Source organism: Erythrolamprus reginae, chromosome 9, assembly GCF_031021105.1.
Source record: "Erythrolamprus reginae isolate rEryReg1 chromosome 9, rEryReg1.hap1, whole genome shotgun sequence".
NCBI classification, from domain to species: Eukaryota; Metazoa; Chordata; class Lepidosauria; order Squamata; family Dipsadidae; genus Erythrolamprus; species Erythrolamprus reginae.
In genome coordinates, this window is record NC_091958.1 from 27,133,443 (window position 1) to 27,159,238 (window position 25,796).

The window sequence follows — 25,796 nt, forward strand, 5'->3', positions numbered from 1 at the left end:
TGATGTTTCAACTGTTATGACTCTATAGCTAAAATAACATTAATTTAAACAACTAGTCTAGGTACATGCACGGGACAACTACCGTGAGAGCCAAACTAAAATAGTGAGGCATTTTTTAAAAAATGGGTGGGGGAGATTTAGCAGCACTTGTTTCTTGGTGCAAAAAGTCAAACTAGATGAGCCACCATGAAGAGCAAGTCAGTTAGATAAATGGGAACGGTGAACGAGGCATCATTCTTCTCTGTTTCAAGCACACAACCCAGAAAGAACATCCTAGGAGAATTCATTCTGTTCTCAAACACTGAAATAAAATAAAATCCTGCATATTTGGCTTTTGACTTTATGGGTATGTCAAACACCAAAGAATGGTTGATGGACACATTGCACGATCTGTTTTATGAGGGGCAAGAGGAATGCCGAGAAGGTACAATATTAAGCATTTACAGTACAATACAATTTAATAGGTATCTTACATACAAAAGGGATGGCATTAAGACCTAAACATTTTTCTTTAGAAAAGATATTAAACTAACTTGATGGCACAAAATGTACAATGCAGCAACTTTTCTGCATAGATAACCCTCAACCAGTTGTTTTGGGGGGACAGATGGAGAAATTCTCCCCTTTTTTTTTTTTGCTTAACAGCTCTCACTCAGTTTGATGAAAGTAGCGTACTTAAAAAAACCTGTACTTTGAAAAAGAGAACTTTAGTGAAAAAGAGGTGTGTTGTGACAGTTCTGTACTTGTTTAGTTCTGAGGTAGCTAAGGGATGTGCTTGTGTGTGTGTGTGTGTGAATGTCGTGTTTTCCTTGGTAGCACCACCTTCTCCCAGATATCTCTTTCCAAGCTTTTGATGTCACCATGGTAGTCCAAGGGAATTTGGTTGGGAATTTCTATTTGTAGCAATTCGATTATTAATTCTTGCTGATGAAACACGTCACAAAGACTCTCTTGGTCAGTTCAAAAAATGGGCAATTCTACTCGGAGCAGCAGCTTGCTGGGATACCAAATTTCCTTACTGAAATTCTTCACAAAGGTCACTGAAATCTAAGGGAGAGTTTTTGGTACTGTACTGTATCATTTCAAATGCATCCTTGCCACATTTTGGTATGGGTTTTTTTCTTGAACTTCAAACAATTAGAAACATTCATCCATTACTAATTACCAATTCAAGAAAATTTGCTTTTTCTCCTTAATATTTTGAATTGGCAGCTTGCTTTGCCCTCCAGGCTGCAATGGAACATCTTGGGAAGTGCAGTTTTGAGGCGGGGATGTAACTGAGGCTCTTGGTCGGATTAGCACCTTATCAGAACTATAATTCCCTGGATTCCACATTAAACTGATTTGATGCACATTTTTATCAAAGAGAATTGATGCACATTTTTAGTTATGAAATACACTATTTATGACTGAATGCTCCTCAGAAACAAAGATTTCTCTCCAAGCCTCAATTTTTGAAGTTGTCCTCGTGAGAACCAAGTTGAGAATAAGCAATAAAACAAAACTTAGCTGGATCCATGAACATTGCAGATACATTTCATAGTTCAACTCAATGAGGTTCTCCAAAGAAGTTTTCCATCAGTAAAAAAACTTAACAGGAGAAGGACCGGTCAGAATGTCTATATTTTCACTCAATGTGCTGCTTAGGAGGCATCAGGGATGAAGAGCTTCCATTCCTTTCCTTTTTTTGAATCCTCAGTGGGACTTACTCGCAAACTAAACATTTTACACAATTGCAAGGTGCATACAACCTGAAATGCCATGCTGAGGAATAGATATTTGTGATTCAGTGCATTCTAGGAAGCCAAGTACAGTGGTACTTCTACTTATGAGCTTAATTCATTCCGTGACCAGGTTCTTAAGTAGAAAAGTTTGTAAGAAGAAGCAATTTTTCCCATAGGAATCAATGTAAAAGCAAATAATGTGTGCGATTCGGGAAACCACAGGGAGGGTGAAGGTTCCATTTCCTCCCAGGAGATTCCTAGAGAGGCTACTCTCTGCCTTTTCCGGTTACAGTTCCCGAGGCTCGGGCTTGTAAGTGGAAAATAGTTCTTGAGAAGAGGCAAAAAAAATTGAGCACCCAGTTCTTATCTAGAAACGTTCATAAGTAGAGGCATTTGTAGGTAGAGGTACCACTGTATTTACCTTGGCAAGTTGGGTGAATAGTGATTGGCCTGCATCGGACTGAGCAGTGGAGTTTTAATGAACAACTTTTAACCTAACATTTTAGCTCGAGAACTTTAGATCCTGCCTCTTTTCTTTGCTAACGCTGTCTTCCGATAAAAGTTCCTTTTGAAATGCTCCCTTTTTCAAGAGTTCTGCTTTCTGGAGGGGACGGAGCTTACACAAGCCACCCTTCAAAGTCCTAAAGGCCATCAATATTTGAGCATGGCGTGGCATAAAAATGCAGCCCACCTTCGGCAGATTGACCCCAGGCTTGGATTCTTGAGTTTTTGTACAAAACCAGACAATCAGCAGGTGAAAAAAACAGTGCTAGCTATTATACTTTGTTCGTCATCCCTTTTCCTGTGTGTGTGACAACCACTGGATTTGGGAAAATGGCAGCCCCAAAATAAGTCTGAAGTTCCTTTGGTCAGGAAGGATGCACTAATCAAGGTATACAACCTGGAGCAGAGGTCTTCAAACTTGGCAACTTTAAGACTTGTGGACTTCAACTCCCAGAATTCTGGGAGTTGAAGTCCACAAGTCTTAAAGTTGCCTAGTTTGGGGACCTCTGAGCTAGAGAGCAATTCATACAGCACCAAATTATGGCACAGCATAAATGGGCAGATTTTTTTGGATCATCTGAACTGTCATGACCGCTCACAGATTGAAAACCAAGTTTATTTTCTCAAATAATGCCGATGCCTAAGGATTTGTGAATGGAAGCGAAGTAGCTGCTCAAAAGAAGAACTGCATCCCACTTTTGTGTCATTTAAAAAGATGATATGCAACATCCAATCGGTGTGGCCTCATCCACTGCCATGTGTCAACACAATATGGGGACTGAATTCAAATGAAGAATGAAAGGTTGACACAGTCAAGTTTTAGCCCAGTGGTTCTCAACCTTGGAATTGGGACTCCTTTGGGGGTCGAGCGACCATTTCACAGGGGCCGCCTAAGACCATGGGAAAAGACAAATTTCCAATGGTATTAGCAACTAAAGCTTCTATTCTGGCATCTCGGAACATATTTTTACAATCCAACCAATCAGGCGTTTACAGGGGGGTGTCCCTCTGACCTCTTGCCAATCAGCTTAAAGATCTGTTGGAAAAATTGGTGCTAAACGTATAGTTGGGGGTCACAAGATGAGGAACTGTATTAAGGGGTCGCGGCATTAGAAAGGTTGAGAACCGCTGTTTTAGCCACTGTTTTAGCCAGTTCCCTTTCTTAACAAAAGCTTAACTTGAGCTCACCTCAGGACCTATTTAAAAAGATGACACACAACATCCAATCAGTGCGGCATCATCCATTTCCATGTGTCAATGCAATATGGGGACTGAATTCATTTACACAATTTTGCAAAAGGACTTGATTGGAACCTCATTTTTTAAGAATTTGCAGCTGTGTGAGATGTTTTTGTGTATGGGGGAACAAGGAGACAGCAAAGATGTGGGACTGGAAAGAATGAAACCAGGCTCCTCTAAGACAACTGTCGTAGAAAAATAAGCCACAGTGCAATGAATCCAAGAAATGAGCAAAAAATCATGAGTAACAAAATGGAGATAGGAAAATAATGACTGATGGGCCAGAGAGAGTACAGGGTTCAGGGAAGACGCTCCACATACCACCAGTTTGCTTCTGGCAGCTATCAAGATCTTGACCCGTTCGTAGGACAGAGGGGCTATCCTCCAGAAAGCTGGTGGGCTTATTCCTTCAGTGAGACATACTTTAATTACATAAATGGGCCTTTCCCACCAAATTCAGTCCAGTTAAGTTCTTTACAGAAGCATCACTACCTTCTGTGTGTCAAAACAATCCCTCAAAACGCCAGGCTTCCAAGCGCACTGCGGTGACTCGAGGAACAATACAGACAACTCTTGGGTTGTGTCCTTGTCCTTGTTTCCGCGTGAGAGTCACGGCTGGCCATGCAACAGGGTTGCTTCAGAAACAGGCTGGCTGCTCCTGCATAATACTGTTCCGGGGGTCCCAAGGGTTTCCACCCAAGGGACCTTTGAACACCTCTACTGTCTCAAAGGAGGGAGGGAGTCGGTCCTTAATCCAGGGGTTCTTGCTTTATTCTGATGGCGGTGTTGGGCTGTGGTCTCCTGTCTTCGCGACACAGCACGTATTCACTGAACTGGGAGGAATCTACGCCTCCACCGCAGGACGCTGCCACATTAAATCCCTTCTGGAACAACCGTTCAAGAACCTGGAGATTTTGGGGGGAGGAAAAGAAATATATTAGAACATGATTTCATACATAATGTGTCTCTGAAAGATCCAAAGATGCTTTTCTGACTCCAATATAGACTATGTTTTCTAATAAACAGGCAGGGGGGAAATGACGCTTGTAGGAAATTTTGAAACCAACGTTTCTCAGTCAGATTTTAAAAAATTTTTAATATAGGAGGTATAATTGGTTAGAGCAGAGAAACAAAGATTATAGAAATAAATGTAAATAACCTTATGATGCATATGACACAGTGCTGTTAAAAAAGTTTATTGATTTGTATATCGAATAAATGAAAATGTAAAATGAATAAATAAAAAAATCTCAGTCACTTCCAGCAAGACATGGTTGGTTAATCCACAGTAACTGAATTTAAACATGCCTGGGATAAACACATATCCATCCTAAGATAAAATACAGGAAATATTATAAGGGCAGACTAGATGGACCAGGAGGTCTTTTTCTGCCGTCAATCTTCTATGTTTCTACATTCTAAACCAATTACAACCTAAGAGAATTAAGGCTTGACTTCTGTCCAGGCCACCAATCTCAATAAGATCCTCTTCAAAATGCCTTCACTTTCCAAGTTCACTGTGTCAGGACTTCTCCTTGGTTACTCTCAAGTTAAGTAATGTCACGTTTTGTTTTCTTCAGAAAGGAATCAAGTTTTTCCACTTCAGTGAGGCTTTCTGAGTGGATTAAGAATAATTATAATTTTTTTTTCTGGGTTATAAAAATGTTTGATGTTTTATTTGCCACCCTGAGAGGTAAGAATAGAAGCCATTTTAATCATAATGAATTTAGTAAAATGAGATATTTTTTTGATAGGCTCTCCATGGCCACTATTAAAGTTGGTATATCTAGCCCGGTGTCAGAGGCAAAGTTACTCTGGAGAAGTTCAATGTTACTGGGTGCCTGTCTTGCTGAAGGATGGGTCTCTTTCCAATGAATCTCCCAAACCTCCCCCCACCCTTGACTCCTGATTATGATGTTTCTGTACTCAGGTTTAGTGTTCTTTCTTAAAAAAAATATATACGGTAATTTTTAATTTTAAATAAGTGAAAGATAAACATAAAATACAGAAAATGAAATTGAGAAAGCAAACTTGAATGGGCATAAAAGAAAAGGGAATGCTGTAACTTAAAATTTTTACAGTAGTTTTAATAATTATTCGTCTCACTTTAAAATTACATTACATACATAGCCTATTTCTTCCCATATTCTTCACTGTGCAAGTCCCAAAATAATCAACCACATTTTGTCCATTTTGAGCAAAAAGTATTTTAAAAGTTTCCAGCATTTTTTCAGAACCTATATCATCATCATCATCAATTAGATTTGTATGCCGCCTCTCTCCAAAGACTCGGGGCGGCTCACAACAGCAAAACAGTACAAATCCAATAATTAAAAAATAATTTAACTATACTTTACTAAACGGCCCAGGGGAATCAATTTCCCCATGCCTGATGGCAGAGGTGGCCTTTAAGGAGTTTGTGAAAGGCAAGGAGGATGGGGGCAATCCTAATCTCTGGGGGGAGTTGATTCCAGAGGGTCAGGACCGCCACAGAGAAGGCTCTTCCCCTGGGTCCCGCCAGACGACATTGTTTTGTCGATGGGACCCGGAGAAGGCCAACTCGGTGGGATATAACTGGTCGCTGGAATTCGTGCGGCAGAAGACGGTCCCGGAGATATTCTGGTCCGATGCCATGAAGGGCTTTATAGGTCATAACCAACACTTATTGTCTTGTCCGTGATGTGATGAAACAATTCAATTTTATATCCTTCTCTCTTATCTAGTACTGTATCTTGGCATTATTGGTCTTTAGTTTGGCATTAATTTGTAATCTTCCTGACAAGATGCACAGATATATTTCTTGGTACATTTATTTTTGGAATAGATACTTGCTGACTTCTGCCACCATGTCTTCTTCCCATTCTAGTTTTTAAGGCTTCAGCAATTCTCAACTTACTTTCTTTGCCAGCTTCCTCCCTAACTACTCAATCCCAAGCAACATTCTTTCTCTTTTAAATCCCATAATGATCTACAGTGATCCCCCGTTTATTGCGTCCCCAACCATTGCGAACAGGGTACTTCGCTATTTTTCAACCCGGAAGTCAAAAATACCATCTACGCATGCGTGCCGGGCACGCATGCGTAGATGGCAGCGGCTTCCCTGGGTCTTCCCCCTCTTGCTGGCGTCAGCGAGGAGTTTCCCCACCGCCCACGCAAACTCCTCGCTGCCGCCCGCCCTTCGCCCGCCCACGCCGTTCATTCTCGCCGCTTTTGAGCTGAGTCCGGGAGCGAATTCGCTCCCGGACTCAGCTCAAAAGCGCCGATAGCAAGCGGCAAGGAACGGCTTGTCTCGGCGCTTTCGAGCTGAGTCCGGTCAGCTCGAAAGCGCCGAGACAAGCCGTTCCTTGCCGCTTGCTATCGGCGCTTTTGAGCTGAGTCCGGAAGCGAATTCGCTTCCGGACTCAGCTCAAAAGCGCCGAGAGCCAGCGCCCCCCGGACCCCCAACCCGGGTTTGGGGGGCTGCTAGGAAGCCCTCCATGCCGGCGGCAAACAGCCGCCCCGCCCCCAATCTTCGGCTCCTCGCTAGCGCTGTGGGAGTAAAAACACCGTCTGCACATGCGCAGACGGTGTTTTTACTTCCGCATCGCTACTTCGCGAAAACCCGCTCGTTGCGGGGGCTCCTGGAACGGAACCCTCGCAACGAGCGGGGGATCACTGTACATCTTTTTCCATCTGATTGTTTCTGGGCCACTCATTTGTACTGCAGATTCTTCAAATTCTTTATCTCCCCCACCCCCCATATTTGCAGATCTTCCTTACATTCTCCCATGAAATGGAATCAAATCTATTTTAACATATGCTGCTTACATTTTATCTCTAAGTTGTTTATCCTCCCAGCCACCCACCTATCCACAATGCAGATTCTTCTCTCTCTCTCTCTTTGTTGTCAAAATGTTTATTAGTTGATCAAATATCATATAAAACACAAAAGATCCAATATGAGCCCCTATCGCAGCAGAAACTATTGGCTCTTGGGGCCCAGGTGCTTGGAAACTGGTGCAGGATTGGGGTAAGAATTGCATAAAGCCAGCCGTAGGCTCCCCAACTAGACCAGTAGACCAGACAGCCCCAAAACCAACAGTGGTGCAGGGGGAGACACATTAGAAGGTAAAGAAGATTCTGGATTCAAAATTGCATAGGTGAAAGTTGCAGGACCTTGTGCAGTGGAAGGGGTACCCCCCTCTCAAAGCCACTTGGATACGAAGTGTAGGGGGAAGGAAGGAAGGAAGACAGGGAAAGAAAGAAAGAAAAACACAGAGAGAAGGAAGGAAGGAAGAAAGAAAGAAAGGGTGCATTGAGAAAGTATCCAAACCTCCTTCACTTTTGTCAATTTTGACAAGCAGTTTTTCTCATCCGTCCCATCACCCACCTCCTCCCACTTATGACTGTATGGCTGTTACTTGTTGCTTGTATTAATATTGATTGTTTCCTGATTGCTTATTTGACCCCTATGACAATCTTTAAGTGTTGTACCTCATGATTCTTGACAAATGTATCTTTTTCTTTTATGTACACTGAGAGCATCTGCACCAGACAAATTCCTTGTGTGTCAAATCACACTTGGCCAATAAAGACACTCCATTCCATTCTCTATTCTATTCTGTTCCATTCCATTCTTTATTCCATTCCATTTTGCAGCCTGATTCCTCAGTGGTTGAAATTTATCTTTTTCCTCATTAATCTACACTCCATACTCCATGACAAAGCAAAAACGGAATTTTGGAACTCGTTATAAATTTATTAAATGCTGCCTGGATGCACTGTATTGCATCGGCAAAGCCAAAATCAAAGTTTCAATTTTTTTTCCACCTCAAGCACAAAGTCCAAAAGTGGTTTCCAAGTAGAAACAAAATTAATGATGTTTTCTTCGATCATAGCAATCAATTTAGCCATCTCTACTAAATCCATAATCTTTTGCAGCCATTTGCCCATTTTTGAGCAGAAAGTAATCTTACTACCATCAACAAAATTTTGTTCCACTAGACCCTCCAAAAAAGTCTCTGGCTTTATCTTTATATTCATTGTAAAAATCTACAAATTCTTCATTTTTTAAAAAGATCTTTTCTTTCAGATTTGCAAATTTATTCTCCATTCTTCCTTCCAATGAGGCTAAATCTCTCTCCACTGATTCAATCACATTTTATGTTAAGTCTTTGAATATCCTTTGCAGTATTTCTGATTAGAATCCCCGGTTTTGGTCATTTGGTCCGTCAAACATCCTCTCCTCCCTTCTGCAAGTTTCACTGATTTTTCACAGTAGCCTTTTTAAAATTTATAATCCAGTAAGGAAAAGTAAAATTAAAAGGCTCTGGTTTCCAGTTTCTCTTTGGTTACATTCAGCACTCTGTAGTTCCATAATCAGATTATATTTTGCAACTTTCTTTTACCTTTTTGGCAAAACCCAATTGCTTTCTTCTTTCCCAGTGAAATATACATTATTTATTTCATTATTTCTTTTAAAAAATACTTTAAAGTAAATAATCCTATATTCCACTTTCCCTAGTTCATTTTAAATTGTTAATCTTATTTCAGACCCAGCATTTTTCTTTTAATTATGTTTAAGTCCTTCTCTTTCTTTGCCCTTAGGTTTAATTATTATTATTATTATTACTTAGATTTGTATGCCGCCCCTCTCCGAAGACTCGGGGCGGCTCACAACATGTAAAAACAAATCATAAGCAATCAGACAAATTTTAAATATTTAAATATTTAAAAAACCCCATATGCTAACAGTCACACACACAGACATACCATGCATAAATTAAACGTGCCCAGGGGGAGATGTTTCAGTTCCCCCATGCCTGACGGCAAAGGTGGGTTTTAAGGAGTTTACGGAAGGCAGGAAGAGTAGGGGCAGTTCTAATCTCCGGGGGGAGTTGGTTCCAGAGGGCCGGGGCCGCCACAGAGAAGGCTCTTCCCCTGGGGCCCGCCAACCGACATTGTTTAGTTGACGGGACCCGGAGAAGGCCCACTCTGTGGGACCTAATCGGTCGCTGGGATTCGTGCGGCAGGAGGCGGTCTCGGAGATATTCTGGTCCGATGCCATGAAGGGCTTTAAAGGTCATAACCAACACTTTGAATTGTGACCGGAAATTGATCGGCAACCAATGCAGACTGCGGAGTGATGGTGAAACATGGGCATACCTAGGTAGGCCCATGACTGCTCTCGCAGCTGCATTTTGCACGATCTGAAGTTTCCGAACACTTTTAATCTTTCACCATGGTTGAAGGATCGCTCACTAGGTATATAATTGCTCTGCTGCTCAGCAGCTTTTAAAATACAGTGGTACCTCTACTTAAGAACTTAATTCGTTCCGTGACCAGGTTCTTAAGTAGAAGAGTTTGTAAGTAGAAGCAATTTTTCCCATAGGAATCAATGTAAAAGCAAATAACGTGTGCAAACCCTTTAGGAAAGAAATAAAAGCTCAGAATTTGGTTGGGAGGAGGAGAAGGAGGAAGAAGAGGAGGAGGACAGTCGCTGCCCAGAGCGAAGGGAGCATTTCTTTTCTCTGGGCGCTGGCAGAGGTTTACTCCCTCTCCAAGCGCCCAGAGAAAGGAAAATGCTTTGTTCGCTTTAGACTTCCAAAGCCTCCTTAAGCGCCACCGAAAGGCTCCTCTGGTTGCCCAGAAAAGCCCGAAATGGCCATGATAAAAGGGGGAATGGCAGTAAACTGGTCGAGCTTTTGTGCCGCTCTCAAATTCCCTGGGAAATTTTTCCGGGCTCAGGTTCTTAAGTAGAAAATGGTTCTTAAGAAGAGGCAAAAAAATCTTGAACACCCGGTTCTTATCTAGAAAAGTTCTTAAGTAGAGGCGTTCTTAGTAGAGGTACCACTGTACTTCTATTCCAAGGTGCTTTAGAATTCTGGGAGTTGAAATCCACAAGTCTTAAAGTTGCCAAGGTTGGAGTCTCCTGCTTTGAAAAGCAGGGATTGGAGTGAACCCCGTGCTGTGGAACAGGTTGTATTGAGGCAGTGAGCATGGGATTTTCCCATGGCTCTTACTTATGAGCAGGCTGCAGATCTCCCAAACAAGACTTGCCTTCCCCTGGCTTCTGGTCCAGAGAGGCTCCTCTGTCCTGAGTTTGCTGCCCAGTCACTCTCTCCTCCTCAGCATCATCTCTGTTGTTTGCAGGTGCATCTCAGCTCCATTGTTCCCCACCCAGAAATCTAAAAAGAATGCTAAAACCTACACAGGATGCAAAAGGGCCACAACCATCAAACTTCTGGACAACCTCACTCAGTTGCTTCATAGAGAGGTTCAACAGGAGGGAACCCAGCCCTTAGGCACCTCCCAAAAAACAGGCTGTGAGCTGCATCTCTCCTTCCCTTGTCAATATGGACTCCAGTGGAAGTTGGAGAGCCAGCACAATGCAGTGCCATCCATTCCAAACTCCTGAAGCCAGATCAGCAGGACACCAGGATTGATGGAGGAACTAAACAGTGCAATCACACAAAACCCCTTGATGGAAGAAGCAATGGAGGACCCGCAACAGGGACAGTAGTGATAGGCGAGTTTACAACTGGCTTAAGCAGCCACACTCAGTGGGTGGTCCTCAATGGAACTACATCTACAATGGAAGGAAGCATGCAGAGGGGTACATCAAGTCAACACTTTTGAACACAGACCCAAGATTCAGAACTGAACATTGTGCCCGATCAAACAAAATTCTGATGGTGACTAAGTAAAATCCTAAACATACAGAAGAAATACCAGAACAGATATAGAATAGGTGTTCCTGACTCAATAGTAACAACCATGAGAAACCATTTAATTGTGAGCAGCAGCGTCTTGTAGCTGCCAAAAAACCAACACCCTAATGCAACTAGATTGCATCAACAGTGCTTTAGACTGCATTGGTGAAACCATACTTGGAATACTGCATCCAGTTTCTGTTTGCTGCGATACCAAAAGTAAATTTTGACACCCTAGAACAGTGATGGCGAACCTATGGCACGGGTGCCACAGGTGGCATGCGGAGCCATATGTGCTGTCACATGAGCCGTTGCCCTAGCTCAGCTCCAATGTGTATGTGTGTGCTGGCTAGCTGATTTTTGGCTCGCACAGAAGCCCTGGGAGGGCGTTTTTGGCTTCCAGAGAGCCTCTGGGGGGATGCGGGAAGGCGTTTTTACCCTCCCCTGGCTCCAGGGAAGCCTTTGAAGTCTGGGAAGGACAAAACACAAGCTTACTGGGTCCACCGGAAGTTGGGAAACAGGCCATTTCCGGCCTCTAGAAAAAGTGCAGAGAAGAGCAACAAATATAATGAGGGGACTGAAGGCTAAAACATATGAAGAACGGTTGCAGAAACTGGGCATGACTAGTTTAATGAAAAGAAGGACTAAGGGTGACTTGACAGCAGTCTTCTAATTTATGAGGGGTTGTCACACAGAAGAAGGGATCAAGCTATTCTTCAAAGCACCAGAAGGCAAGACAAGAAACAATGGATGGAAACTAACCAAGAAGCGATCCAACCTAAAAATAAGGAGATTTCCTGACAGAACAATTGAATTTGTCCACAATGATATAAAATCTCCTACCACGGGTAGATGTTAGGACTAGAACATCTCCAAGATCCTGACACAACCCTTATTATTCTGTTTTACAGCTGCAGCAAAAATTGGTTGAAAAGGCAAAAGCTCCTTTAAGATGATTTGGCTGGTCCATGGCTTAAGATGTTATGAAGACATAGCAGTAAACAAGCAATAACCTAAAAGTTACTTTATATATTGTTGGAATACTTTTGTTAATAGAATAGAATAGAATTCTTTGTTGACCAAGTGTGATTGGACACACAAGAAATTTGTCTTTGGTGCAGATGCTCTCAGTGTACATAAATGAAAAAGAGAAATTTGACAAGAATCATGAGGTAAAACACTTAATGATTGTCATAGAGGTTAAATAAGCAATGAAGAAACAATATATATTAACAAAAATCTTAACGATTCAAGCAACAAGTTACAGTCCTAAGTGGGAGGAAATGGGTGAAAGGAATGACGTGAAAAAATAGTAGTAATAGTAGTGCAGACTTAGTAAATAGTTTGACAGTGTTGAGGGAATTATTTGTTTAGCAGAGTGATGGTGTTTGGGAAAATACTGTTCTTGTGTCTAGTTGTCTAGTGTGCAGTGCTCCGTAGTGACATTTTGAGGGTAGGAGTTGAAACAGTTTATGTCCAGGATGCGAGGGGTCAATCAATATTTTCACAGCCTTCTTTTTGGCTCGTGCAGTAAACAGGTCCTCAATGGAAGGCAGCTTGGCAGCAATTGTTTTTTCTGCAGTTCTGAAGCAACTGGTCATTCACCATTTCCCCCTGTTCTTTCAGACTCTGTAGAGCAGTTTCACCAACTGGTAGTCCCATGGACCACTGGTGGTCTGCAGAAAAATTATCTGCATTTTTAATATTGCACTAAGTACTTGTTGTGGTTAGCTCTGGCCCAGCTCCTGCCCCAAGGACTGTGGATGTGGGGGAGACATCCACATGCTGCAGGCCTGTTTTGCCCCCCCGGTGGAATCTGCTGATGAAGGCTCCTCTGACCAAGAAGACATGAGTGACAGGGAGGAGGAGAGTGTGGCAGACAGCTCAGAAGGAGATCAATTATCTAGCTCCTCCTTGGATTCGGAACAAGAGTTAATGATACAGCCACGCATGCGGAGAGCGATGCATAGGCAACAACAACTGAGAGATTATTATCAAAGAAAATGAGGCCACCTGTGGTTGGGTGGGGCTGTGGTAATTAGTGAGGCTGCTATAAAGAGCAGCCTGTGTGTTTGGCCATTGTGGAGGATTATCTGATCGTTGTGTTTCGTGACTGCTTTACTGACTTAGACTTTTTGTGTGCTGATTTTTCCCCGCTTTGAAACTAAACCAGGGCAAAATGTGTTTCACTTTGTGAAAGAAGAAGGACTGTGAATTGCCTCACAGCTGCAAGCTAAGTATCACAGAACTGATAAGGGACTTCTACAAATTACCAGTTTGTTTGGAGACGAGTGCTCTTTGCTATACCAAAAGAGGGCTTGGTTTAAGTGAATTTTCATTATAAAGAACATTGTTTTGAATTTTCAAATGTGTGTGTGTCTGAAATTTGTACCTGTGCATTTTTCGGAGGATTCTACCAGAGAGCCCGACAGAACAAGTACTATTCATCTTTTTTTAAAAAAATAATTAGTAGTAGTCTGGGGGATATAAAATTATGAAGTTAGTGGTCTTTGAGGTCCAAAAGGTTGGTGACCCCAACCTTTTGGACCTGGTGAGATTGAATCTGAGAGTTTATCAAATGCGATTTGGTAAAAAAAATTAAAAGGATTTCAATGCAGGTCTTCTGAACCGAGGCTACTTTTTCAATGTTATTTTCGTTTTCTGGACTTGTTGAGGGTATAAATTACTCTGCAAAATACTTGGTTCCAAAGGGCCCAGGAGAGGAGCTAGGAGCTATGTGATACATCTTGGTCTTTCAGGATCTCCTAGCATATTATGCAATGATAATTCTATAAGTTATTCCTAAATGACTACAGTGTGATTAAAGTCTTGCTTACAGCCAACCTCTACAGAAAAGCCAAATATTAATCAAACAAACAAGCGCTCTGCAGGGCAGTTCAGTACATTATGGAGTAACGTTCTGTCTGCTAGTGATATTGATGCAACCTCTTAAGGAAAAGCAACACCGGGGCTTCAGTCATAACCAAACGAGGCTATGACGCATCATGAATATGCAACGTGGGAAGTGGAGGGACAGTGCAAACGCCTGCAAACACATTTACTGGCACAATTTGTCTTTTAGGGCTTTTCCTTGTTTCTGGAAGGGGGAAGGAGTAGATCTGCAATTAAGGTGCATGGATTTGTTTTTCTTATGGTGCTGTCATTTTCACCAGATCCGTCAGACTATTTACAGGACCATCTCCTGCCACATACTCCCAGAGACCAATAAGAGCTCACAAAGTTGGCCTCCTCCGGGTCCCGTCGACTAAGCAATGCAGGTTGGCGGGACCATGGGGGAGGGCCTTCTCTGTGGCAGCCCCGGCTTTATGGAACCAACTTCCCCCTGATATCCACACTGATCCCACCCTGCTGGCCTTTCGCAAGGCCACGACCTGGCTTTGCCGGCAGGCCTGGGGGCCATAAATTTACATCTTCGATGGCCAATTGTATGAATGGTGTGTATGTATATGAGTGGGACTGCCATTTCTTATAATAACTTTTTAAAAGGGGTTTTAGTTTGTTAATTAGATAATGTTTGACTTCTTTTACTGTTTTGTATCTATTTATGGTGTTCATACTGTTGTTGTAAACCACCCTTCAGGATCCTTCCTGAAGGATGCTGCCCATCCTTCAGGAAGGATCCTGCCCATCCTTCAGGATTGGGCAGCATAGAAGTGGAATGAATAAAAGAATAAATGAATGAATGAATCTCAACCCAGCTACATCCTCCATTTTAGGCTGGCATCTTGGTCAATAGCCTCCAGATTCGCCAAGGGATCCAAAGGTCCTTCTCAACCCAACTGCCTACTTCTTCCTCAGCTTCAACCTGCACAGCCGGGGCCTCTCCTGCCCGGGATGAAAGCTGTGCCAGCGGGCAAGGGGCCATCTCGCCTCAGTTCGGTCTAGTGTAGTGATGGCGAACATTTTTTTTGGCTTGCATGCCAAAAGGGTGTGTGTGTGGGTATGCTACCTTGCGTACACGTGCTCAGGGGTGGGCTACTGCCCGGACGGGTGGGGTGGGGGCAACGCAATGGGGTAGCAAAAATGGAGTTCCACCCCAGAGCACCCAATTTGCACTGAAAGAAGTTGAAAGAAAACGCAGGGCGTCCTGCATACGCCATGCCCAGTGTGGTAGAAAAATTTGGGTAGCCCTTCACTGCACGTGCCCACATCCCTCCCCCCATGCATACGCACCATCCCGCATTGCCCCCGTTCATGTGTACAATCCCCCGCGCATGTGCACAGGCCTCCCTGAAGCCTGGGTCGTCAAAAAAATGGCCCAATGGGCAAACCGGAAGTTCAGAAAAATGGACTTCTGGTTTGTCCATGGTGGTTTTTTTGCACTCCAGGGTTTCCCTGAACCCTCTTAAAACAGCACAACAGGCAAACCGGAAGTGCATTTTGCGAACTTCTGATTTGTCCGTTGGGTAGTTTTTTGCACTCTGGGGCTCCCAGGAAGCTTCCCTGAAGCCCCCAAGGACAAAGACTTCCCCAAGGTCAAAAACCAGCTGGCTAATGCACACATACACCTAGGAGCTGACATAGGGCAACATCTCATGTGCCCTCTGATATGGCTCTGCATGCCGCCTGTGGCACGTGTGCCATAGATTCACCATCAAGGGTCTAGTGGTTAGGGCACCCGGGTCATGGCTGCATCTCTCCTATCCAAACTTCATGAGCTGATGGCCTGAAATGCAACGGAAGAAAAGGAAAATCCCCAACATCCTCGGTTAATTAACCCTTAGGTGATAAATATAAAAGAGGGACCCCCAATATTTCCAGCTTGGTAGACCAGAACAGAGTGGGGTGGGGGATGGTTTCGTACAAGTGGCGGGTGCACAGATTTGCACGTGCAGCTTCATTTGTGCAAGAGAGAGGCGGGAGCATGCGCACACCATCGCACAAATGGAGTTTCAAAGGTTCCTGGCTGCCACTCATGTAAGTGGAGCCGCATGCTTACCTAGCCCAGTTCCTAATGGGCTGCAGCCAGGTAGTGGCCTGGGGCCTGGGAGTTGGGGTCCCCTGACATAAAATACTACTCGTAAGACCCTCTACTCAAACTGGAGATTGGGCTCTTAATGCCCCTTATTCATTTCAATATTGACAGCAGTTCTTTGATATGCAATACGTACATGCATTTCTTTTCAATGGGAATGAACTTTGTGGCCCACCATAAGGAGAGTAGATAGTTTGTCCACCCCACCTCATGCAATTATTTTTTAATAACCTAAACTGAAGGGGTAGAAAAACTAATACATGTTTTCCTGGTATATCCAATCAGGCTCCTATCACTACTGATGTTATCAGGAAATCTTGTTTTATCAATTAAATTAACAGCAGTAGTGTAAGGATTTTTGTTAGTGAGTTAAAACAAAACTTTTAGGTAAACAATATAAAAGTTAATGACTTTGGGATTATTATTGTCTGGGTCAGCTTGTTGCATATGCATCTCAGAGGGGAAATTAACTAATTTGGAGAAAAATATTAATGGACTTTGGAATAAGCTTGTGACAATTCCTAGTTTAAGAATTATATGACATTTTTTTAATGTGCTAAATTGGAAGACAATATTCAGTACACATGGAGATTTTACAGTAATTAAATCATATAAATTATCCTGGGAAGACCGAGAGGCTTTCGAATCTAGGAGTTTAACATCTTTAGTTCTGGACGGGTTACACTGCTTCCGGAAGATCCTGTGAAGGACTTGTGAGTCCCTCCTGGACTCTTGGTTCCTACTCAAACAGCAGGTAGCTGTCTTGGCTACAAGAGCTTTTGTGCACTTCTGCACCATTTGCGCCTTTTCCTTTATCCAGAGTCCCTCTGTTCAGGCACTCAGGCCCTAAACCTCAACCACAATAGCCGTGCTTCTCAAATAGTGGGGCAGCCCTCCTGGGGGTGAAGAGCAATGCAAGGGGGGCATGTGCGACTCTAGGGAACATGCATGGTCCAGGGTGTCCAGGGGGGAAGCATTTTGAAATTTCCCTGACATTTCCCTGTATGTTGCGATCTAGTTAAGGCGCGGTCTTAGATGACATCATACCAAACGGCTAAGCCATGGAGAAATACCGGTAGCTGAGGAAGCAAGTTGTGGCCACAGTTATGCTCATTTTTGCTCGACTTTGCCAGGCTGCGTGATCTATTGTTGGGGTTTTTTTTACATGATTTCCCTCTGACTTTTAAACATTTTAATACAGTTTGGGTTTCCCCCCTGATTTATTCCATTTTTTTCACAAATTCCCTGATATTTCCTGAACTGCTGATTTCCCTGGTTTGCTGGACACCCTGGTGGACCCTCTCGATTAATTCTCCTGGATGGGGAGTGTTTTCCCAGTTGCACGCTGCTCAGAGCTGGGAAGAAAAGGTGGCCGGGCGGGGCAGGATGGCTATGTGGGTTCTTGTTCTCGGTGTGTGCCGCAGTAGCCATGAACTTAAGCTGGCCTGGCCCTGTATCAAAAGAAGGCCCTAACCACGGTAGCCTCTGCCTGCCTAACCGAAAGGAGCCTCCACTCAGTTCAGTGTGACTTACTCCCAGGTAAGTGGGTAGAGCAGCCTTCCCCAGCCAACAGTTTGATTGCAGCTCTTCTAAGTAAAATAATAAATATTAATACTAAAATTCCATCAGGGCCAGGATTGGAGAATTGAGGGTCCATGAAACACACTGCTCAAAAAAAATAAAGGGAACACTTTAGGAACACAATATAACTCCAAGTAAATCCAACTTCTGTTAAATCAAATGGTCCACTTAGGAAGCAACATGGATTGACCATCAATTTCACCTGCTGTTGTGCACCTTCAACTTTGTACAGAACAATGTATTCAATGAGAACATTTCATTCATTCTGATCTAGGATGTGTTATTTGAGTGTTCCCTTTATTTTTTTGAACAGCATATTTAGTTCTTCGGGGGGGGGGGGCATAACAGAAAATAATTGAGAAGTACTGCACTATATAGATGTTTTCATTAAATAAAAACAACATTTAGAGTATGACACCAAACTAAAATGCTGACTCAATGATTCCTAAAATGGAATATTTCTTTGATCAAGATAAATCAATTGTTATTTGGCAGCACCATTATTGTTACAGGATGTAAAAGACACTTTCAAATCCACGGAAACCAGGAAGCCCTCCAGCTAAGCTGGCTTTCCTGGGCAACTGGATATCATATCCATGGAGCCTTTTGTTGCTTTTTTGCTGGAGCGGAGTAATCAAGGTGTCCCCACCTCTTTCATTAATATTAAAGCTGGGGAAGGTGAGAGTTAATTCTGCAGAGTGTACAATTGATCACCAAAGTCTATTTGTTAAATATGCCTCCAAGTATTGCCACAGCAACTCTGGCAATGAGGATTAAACCCTATGCCAATGAATCCGGTTGAATCTTTGCAGTAATAAAACAGGAATACATTTCAGTGACAATTAGCCTGTTGACTGATATTTTAGATATAGAGTAAACTGAGTTGGCAATGACAACTTCACCAGATGTGGAAAAAAACCATTTTGCTACGATGCGGTTGAATTCTTGAAATACATCTTGAGTTGAATTATCTTTTGTTCCTATTAGTACAATATATCTCAATCCTTCAAATTAAAAATATATTTCTTCATGTTGTATATTGTCTTAAGGAACATGCCAAGGAAATTATTTATGTTCCATTAGATTTAATTTGGTTTTAGAACCATTGGTCTCTTTTACTAATCAATCAAACTATATTTTGTGATAATGATGTTTTAAAACTCTTTAGAGCATGCAGTCTTTAAAGTCTCCTTGATAATTAAGATTTTTTACTTCAATTTGTAGATACTGTTTAACAGTTTAAAGTATCAGGGTATTGAATTAATTGAAATAACCCATTATACAGTTGGATCTAACATATCTCTAAACATTTATAAAAATGAAATTTTCTTACCAAATTGATTCTGTAAAATATCTTAGAATAATTATTTGCATGAAGATATATTTATGCAGAGGCATAATTCCAGCATGACAGGCTGCAACTTACATTGGGAAATTTAGGTACCAAAATTTGATCCCCGTTCACATGAAAAAATTACGTTGGACTAACCGTAATTTTAAAAATTGAAATAAATATGTATCTATTTACACACGTACACATTAATAAATTATATGATTCAGACCAGTTTATGAACCATGTCTTCAAAAAACATAATGTGGTGCAAGAAGAATTCAGATGGCCCAAAACTGCTGAATGGCAGTGAATTCAACTGAAACGTTTTCAATTTGGATCTAACACATTAGGACCTGCTGAAATCTCTTTATTTCTTGTCGTGCTGAAAAGCTTTGTGAAAGGTAATAAATTTGCAGGTGAAATGAACAGGCATCCAATAATTGGCAAAAATCTGAAAAGAAGAATTTAGTAACTTGATGCTTTTGTATTTTAAATATTGTTAAATATATATATTTTTATCTCCAGATAAAATTAACTCATCAAATGCTTCATTGGACACCTTGGCAGATGCTGAAGAAGGTTTGAATGTCAACTTTTCATATTGAAGTTGTACCATATTTAGGCACACATATGATTTAGGGCAGTGGTGAAATCCATTTTTTTTTACTACCTGTTCTGTGGGTGTGGCTTAATGGCTGTAATGTGGCTTGGTGGGCGTGGCAGGAGAAGGATATGGCAAAATCCCTGTTCCTTACCCACTCCTGGCGGAAGGAGACTGCAAAATCTCCATTCCCACCCCACTCTGGGGCCAGCCAGATATGGTATTTATTGGTTCTGTGAAATACTCAAAATTTCCGCTACCAGTTCTCCAGAACCTGTCAGAATCTGCTGAATTTCACCCCTAATTTGAGGTTTCTCTCCCCACTGTCAAGGCAACACAACTTAACAAGAAACCTGGCTCAGATCTTTGCAATCCAAGATCAGTTCTTATACCATACTGGCCTCCCGCAACCCATCAGTGCGGGTAGAAGTAGTGAGGGGGGGGAAGCCTTTATTTTCCTTGCTGAACCAGGAATTTGGACTTTCACACAAGACGGTGAAGAACTTGGTGATAAATTAACGCAGGGGTGGGCAATTAATTTTGCCATAGGGCCGCATGAGAAATTGGGATGGTTTTAGAGGGCCGGACGAATATAATTAACTCAGTTCTACCCAATACAGTACTGTATATTATATTATAATTATAAATTATAATTATAAATTATATATTATATATATAATTATATATTATATATTGGACACCTGGTTCTTATCTAGAAAACTTGGGCCGACCTCCGCGGGCCGGTCAGACAGCATCTTGCCCAGGTCTGAATTAACGGTTTGCCAGACTATCTATAGAAGGCCTGATGCTTATGGGAATTTGGGAGGGAGCAGATGCAGCCACAAAGCATTCTTTCGTGTGGTTCAAGGCCAATCTATGCCTACCCACCTGGGTGGAAGCAGAAGGAGGACCAGCCACGCGTCCCAATCTGAGTGGGCAATGTGACCAGTTTGTGGGTGGGGAACAAGGGATGTGAACTTTCAACTGGGTGGGAAACTCAGATCCAGGTTTCCCAGCGTAGGTGCCAGGATGGCTCCGGCAATAAATTGGAACTTTGAGGAGTATTTTGACTTGGACTCTGATTTAGCTTGGATGCTACCTGGAACCATGACCACTGCAGTTTTATAAGTGCCAAAGAAAGCCCTTTTTCGAGAACTAATAGCGTCATTTCAGGGATGGGAGGCTGCACTCTGACTGTTACTCCCTAAATGCAGTTGTCCCCATGGTTGGCCACTGACATTTGCTGGCAAAATGGCTCATTTGTGGAGTCACAGTTTTTTTGCGCTATTTTTCAAAAATAAGAATAGGAAAGAAGATTCCCTAGAAGCCACCTGTTCCCAGGACTCTGTTTTTAAAAATGGCCCCAAATGATAGGATTCAGATTGAGCAGCAAAATGGCTGAGTTTACAGCAATGGGATTCTTGGTGAAGGAGTGGGTAGACTAAAGGTGAAATTTGGAATAATTAAGATTAATTAAAAGTAATTTAGTTGCTTCCACAGTTCTTAACTCTGTGTTTACATTGCTGCTATAGGCCACAGTTCTGCTGTAGTTAAGTGTTCCTGATGGGAAAAGCACGGCTCGTATAATACAAAAAAGATGCTTTTAACTCACTTCCTTTTCAGTTGTTTTAAAGTAGCTTGTTTGGGCAATTTTTCCTGTATTTGGAGGGTTTGATATAATCATCACGGATAACTAGACTACCTGATCTCATGGCCCTAAAATTTTAAAAATGGATTTATCTTATCATTTTTTGGTGTGTGTGTGTGTGTCTAACTCCTGGTTAGTCTTCATTATCATAAGCTCCAATTGGTTAAGGCATCAAGTTTTACAAATTGCTGAATTTTGGAAGCACAATCTTTAGATTTATGGATGAACATAGATTTGTGTTCAGCTGCCCAATCAATAGTTTTCCCTCACTGAATGTACAATTCTAGACATAAAATTAACCCAAAACTCAATTTTATTCTCTCATTCTGGGAAGGAGGCAATCCTGCACTTGGATCTTGGATGGCTTCTTAAGCCATTTTCCAATGAGCCACAGAGGGATTTGGCTTGTTACCAATCCTAATGCAGAGCCAAAGTATGCTTCTATTTCTTGTATCTTAGGATAGCAATAGCATTTAGACTTATATACAGCTTCACAGTGCTTTTACAGCTCTCTCTAAGCGGTTTACAGAGTCAGGCTCTTGCCCCCAATAATCTGGGTCTTCATTTGACCCACCTCGGAAGGACGGAAGGCTAAGTCATCCTTGAGCTGGTGGTGAGATTTGAACTGCTGAACTACAGCTAGCAGTTAGCTGAAGGAGCCTGCAGTCCTGCGCTCTAGCCACTGTACCACCCTGCCACATCACTCTTGTTTTATAATTTTAACCCATTCTTGCCGTTTTTATAGTCCATTGTGAATTTTATAACTTTTATTCCTACGTTTATTCCCCTCTACGATTGCGACAGTGAAGTCAAGCATGTAATAAATACATTTTATTAATGAATAAACTGATTTAAAAACGGTGGGGAGAAATTCCACTGGGGTTTCAAGGATTCAGTTGGGTAGGAATTCATCTCCCGCTTATGAAGCTGGAGTTGAATTCCTACCCAACTGAATCCTTGAAAGATTCACCCAAGAAGATCAGCAGCACCTTCCAAGTCCGCTCCTTCAGGACTGGGCACTCAAGGTAACGTGGTCTTGGGGGCTTCCTTGGCTCCCACCAGCCCAAATCTTTGGCCAGAAACGAACTCTCCCCTGCATGGAACCTAATGGAGGGGGGCATGTAAGAAGAGCCCCTTTTTGTGGGGGCTTCCCTAATTAGTGAGGTTCTATCAAAGCCTGCCGAGCAACCCCTCCTCCTGGGGGGTGACCAGCCCTGGTGGGAGAATTCTTCCAAAGACGCCGCCAAAGGACTCGGGGACCCTGGCTCGTTTTTCTCCAACACCTGCTGATCAGCCTGCCTTTGTTTCAAGACCTAATTTTAAAACTTTAAAAAAAGGATAGAAGGAAGGGGGGAAAAAACCACTCAATCAATCCCTACAAAAACCCTTTGAGTATAAAGTGGAACACATTTTATTTGAAATACTCTGGGCAATTTTTACAGTACATCTTTTTTGAGGGAGGGGGAAAAAAAGTGCAGAGATCATTTTTTAAAGTCCATCCTGCAGGCTCTATCATTTAATTATGAGTGGGACATAAATTATGCATTTAAACATTGTTGCATTTTCCACAAAGTGGCATGCAAAACATTTCTCTCCCCCTTTTCTTTTCTTCTTTGCTCCTTTTGTACGTTCTTTAGTTTGATAAGGGTTTCTCTCCCCCCCCCCCCCCCCGAACACACACCTTCCTAGGGGCAACGGAGAAGGAAAAAGAGGACTGCAGGGTATGCGACGAAAAAAAATTAGCATTTGTCAGGCTAACACTATTATGAGATCAGCGTGGTGCTAACATATACAAAATCTAAATCTGTTTTTTTCTCCTGCTTGAACTTGGGAGGGGAAAAGAGGAGGAGGAGGAGAAGAGAGAGGAAAGGGAGGGGGGAGTACTCTGAGCAGTGCATGAGCTCACCATAAACCAGGGGTGTCAAACTTGATTTCATCGAGGGCCACATCAGGGATGTATCTGACACTAGGGAGCTGGGGGGTGCTGGTGGGGGAGCTGGCCAGCTCGACGTCAGTCAATGAGGCACTGTTTTCGGCCCTGACGGCTCCCTGCATCCTTCTGCCAGTGAAAAAGGAGCCCAGGTGGCAGAGGCGGATTCCTGCTGCTGCGACCAATGCGCTGCACGCACGGCTCCTGTTTTCCTGGGTACCTGCGCTTGCATCCCAGCGTGTTTTTTCTTCTGCGCATGTGCAGGAAGCATAATCTTGTGAGGGATGCGCATGCGCAGAAGCAAAACGTTGCCAAAATGTCATGCATGCCTCCCCTTGCGAGATTTTGTTTCCTGCGCATGCGCAGATGCAAACACGCTGAGACACATGCACACAGATGCAGGAAAACAGGAGCTGCATGCAACTCGATACTGCCAGGCAGGCTGCGTGTGACCCTCCTGAGTGTCATTTTCACTGGCAGAGAGCCACCGCAGGCCAGATCTAAGCACCCTGAGGCCCGCATCGAGCCCACAGGCCTTAGGTTTGACACCCCTGCCATAAATCATGGGCGGTGGGGGGTTAATATAATTTTTTATTTTTTCCTCTCCACACATCAAATATTTACATCACCATACACGCAACATAATAATACATCTCAACACATATTCATTGCTTTGGCTTCAAAATATACTATTCATATCTGCCAGTTTGAGCTTTCATTATCTCTTCATTCACCCCTTTTCACCTCCTTTCCCATCTATTTTCTGACTCCTTCTCTCCTCCTTCCTTCCCACTCCTTGTTGTGGTTGGCTCGCAGCCAGGCCCTCTGGCCAAGGACTTTGAGCCTGATGAACTGGGGCCATCTGGGCACGGTCAGCCCGTGTGGCTGTTGGAGGAGTCAGAGGAAGAGGGAGAGTCTGGGGGTGAGGATCCTACAGAGGCTATAGATCCCCCAACTGGGGATGTGCAGCCCCCAAGTGGGTCTTTGCCAGGGTCTGAAGAGGAGGAAATGAGGGACCTGATCCTGAATGCTTGTGTGAGAAGGGTATGGGGCCGGCAGGAGCAGTTAAGAAAGATCAGAAAGAAGAAGAGAGCACAACTGTGCATAATCAGCACTCTCCAAGAGTATATAACGGGAGGTGTTTGGAGGGTTCTCTTTGCAAGGTCAACATTTGTCCCTCTGGAGGAGAAAAGCCTGGGAAGAGTGTTTTTGCCTGACAAACCTGGATTCAGTACTGGACCTTTATAGGGTTAATCTTGTGAGTAGACTTTTGGCTGAGAAGCAAGTGTGTGTGAAGTTATCTTACCAAGTTGGCCTCACACCCGGATCTTGGCAAAGGAAGAGGCATTGCTTTAATTTGGCGTTTGTGAAGTAACAAGAGTCTAGTAAAAAGGAGTCTTATTTTGAAACCTGTGTGTGTGTTTGAGCTTTCATTTGGGGTGCAAGACAGAACACTCCTCTCCTCTCCACTCCCTATCTTCCTCTTCTCTTTCTACTTCCTCCTCCTCCTTCTTGTCCCTTTCCTGGGTGGAATGTCTCTGTTCTACTAGCTGTTAGTAAACAGCTAGTAGACTGCCACAAGCCATGTTGCCACAGACTGCCACAAACCATGTTGTCTTGCCTGGATGGAGGGACACGAAAGCTGAGACCGCCAACCTAAAAAACCGAAAGGGCAGAATTTACCTGCACCGAATTCAGCCGGCAATACCCGTTCAAAGGAAAGCGGATGACGTGGGTAGGGTCCTGGTTCCAGCCAGCGTTCACCGAGTTGCACATCACATCCCCCGTCTCTGGAAAGATCTCCTCTATCAGCGCCTTCTCCCCACTCAACGCAATCCGCTCGCCCAGATCCGGCGTCACCCTCACCACCAAGCAGTCACAGGGCTGGAAGTGTTTCTGTTGCTCTTTCTCCTGCTTCCACCGCTCCAGTTCCTTGATCATCGGCTGCAGCTGGTAATACTTGGCTTCTTCATATAAAAGACTGAAGTCCTTTGGGAAAAAAGGAGAGGGAAAGACGAGAAACATCGATGGATCATTCTCCTGACCCCTACAAACAGAGACTTCTTTAAAAACAAAAAAGATTAATATTCTACTGATGCCAAAAAAATCCATTATTTTCTTTTGCTTTGGTAGCAGGGGGGAGTTAAAAAGTCAAGATGGCAGCCACAACCATGTGGCCAAAGTCCTGCCAGCCGTCTTAGCTTCAGTGGATGCACACTCTGACCTCGCTAAGGTGTTCTGACTGCAGTATATTTGCCTGCCTGCCTGCCTTTTGTTCCGCTTGTGCATATAAGAACCAGACAATAAACTGAAGCCACGTGGCACAACAGGAATAGCGCTTAGACTCATATACTGCTTCCCAGTGCTTTCCAGCCCTCTCTAAGCGGTTTACAGAGTCAGCCTCTTGTCTCCAACAATCTGGATGCTCATTTTACTGACCCTGGAAGGATAGAATCAAAATTGAGCCTGGTGAGATTTTAACTGCCGGTAGCCAGCAGTCAGCAGAAGTCACCTGCAGTACTGCATTCTAAAGCCTGTGCCACTGCAGC

At 43.1% G+C, this 25,796-nt stretch overlaps 1 protein-coding gene across 3 annotated transcripts in view; it reads right to left on the minus strand.

Annotated features, from left to right (window-relative positions):
• Window positions 1–439: 439 nt before the first annotated feature.
• KCTD15 (potassium channel tetramerization domain containing 15) overlaps window positions 440–25,796 on the minus strand; it is a 78,948-nt gene continuing 53,591 nt past the window's right edge. For all 3 annotated transcript variants that reach the window (XM_070760663.1, XM_070760665.1, XM_070760664.1), the window contains exons 4-5: window positions 24,931–25,236; window positions 440–4,372 (exon numbers count right to left, since the gene is read on the minus strand). In XM_070760663.1, the coding sequence (XP_070616764.1) occupies window positions 4,217–4,372; window positions 24,931–25,236 (462 nt within the window). In that variant the 3' untranslated portion in view covers window positions 440–4,216. The remainder of the gene's footprint in view (window positions 4,373–24,930; window positions 25,237–25,796) is intronic.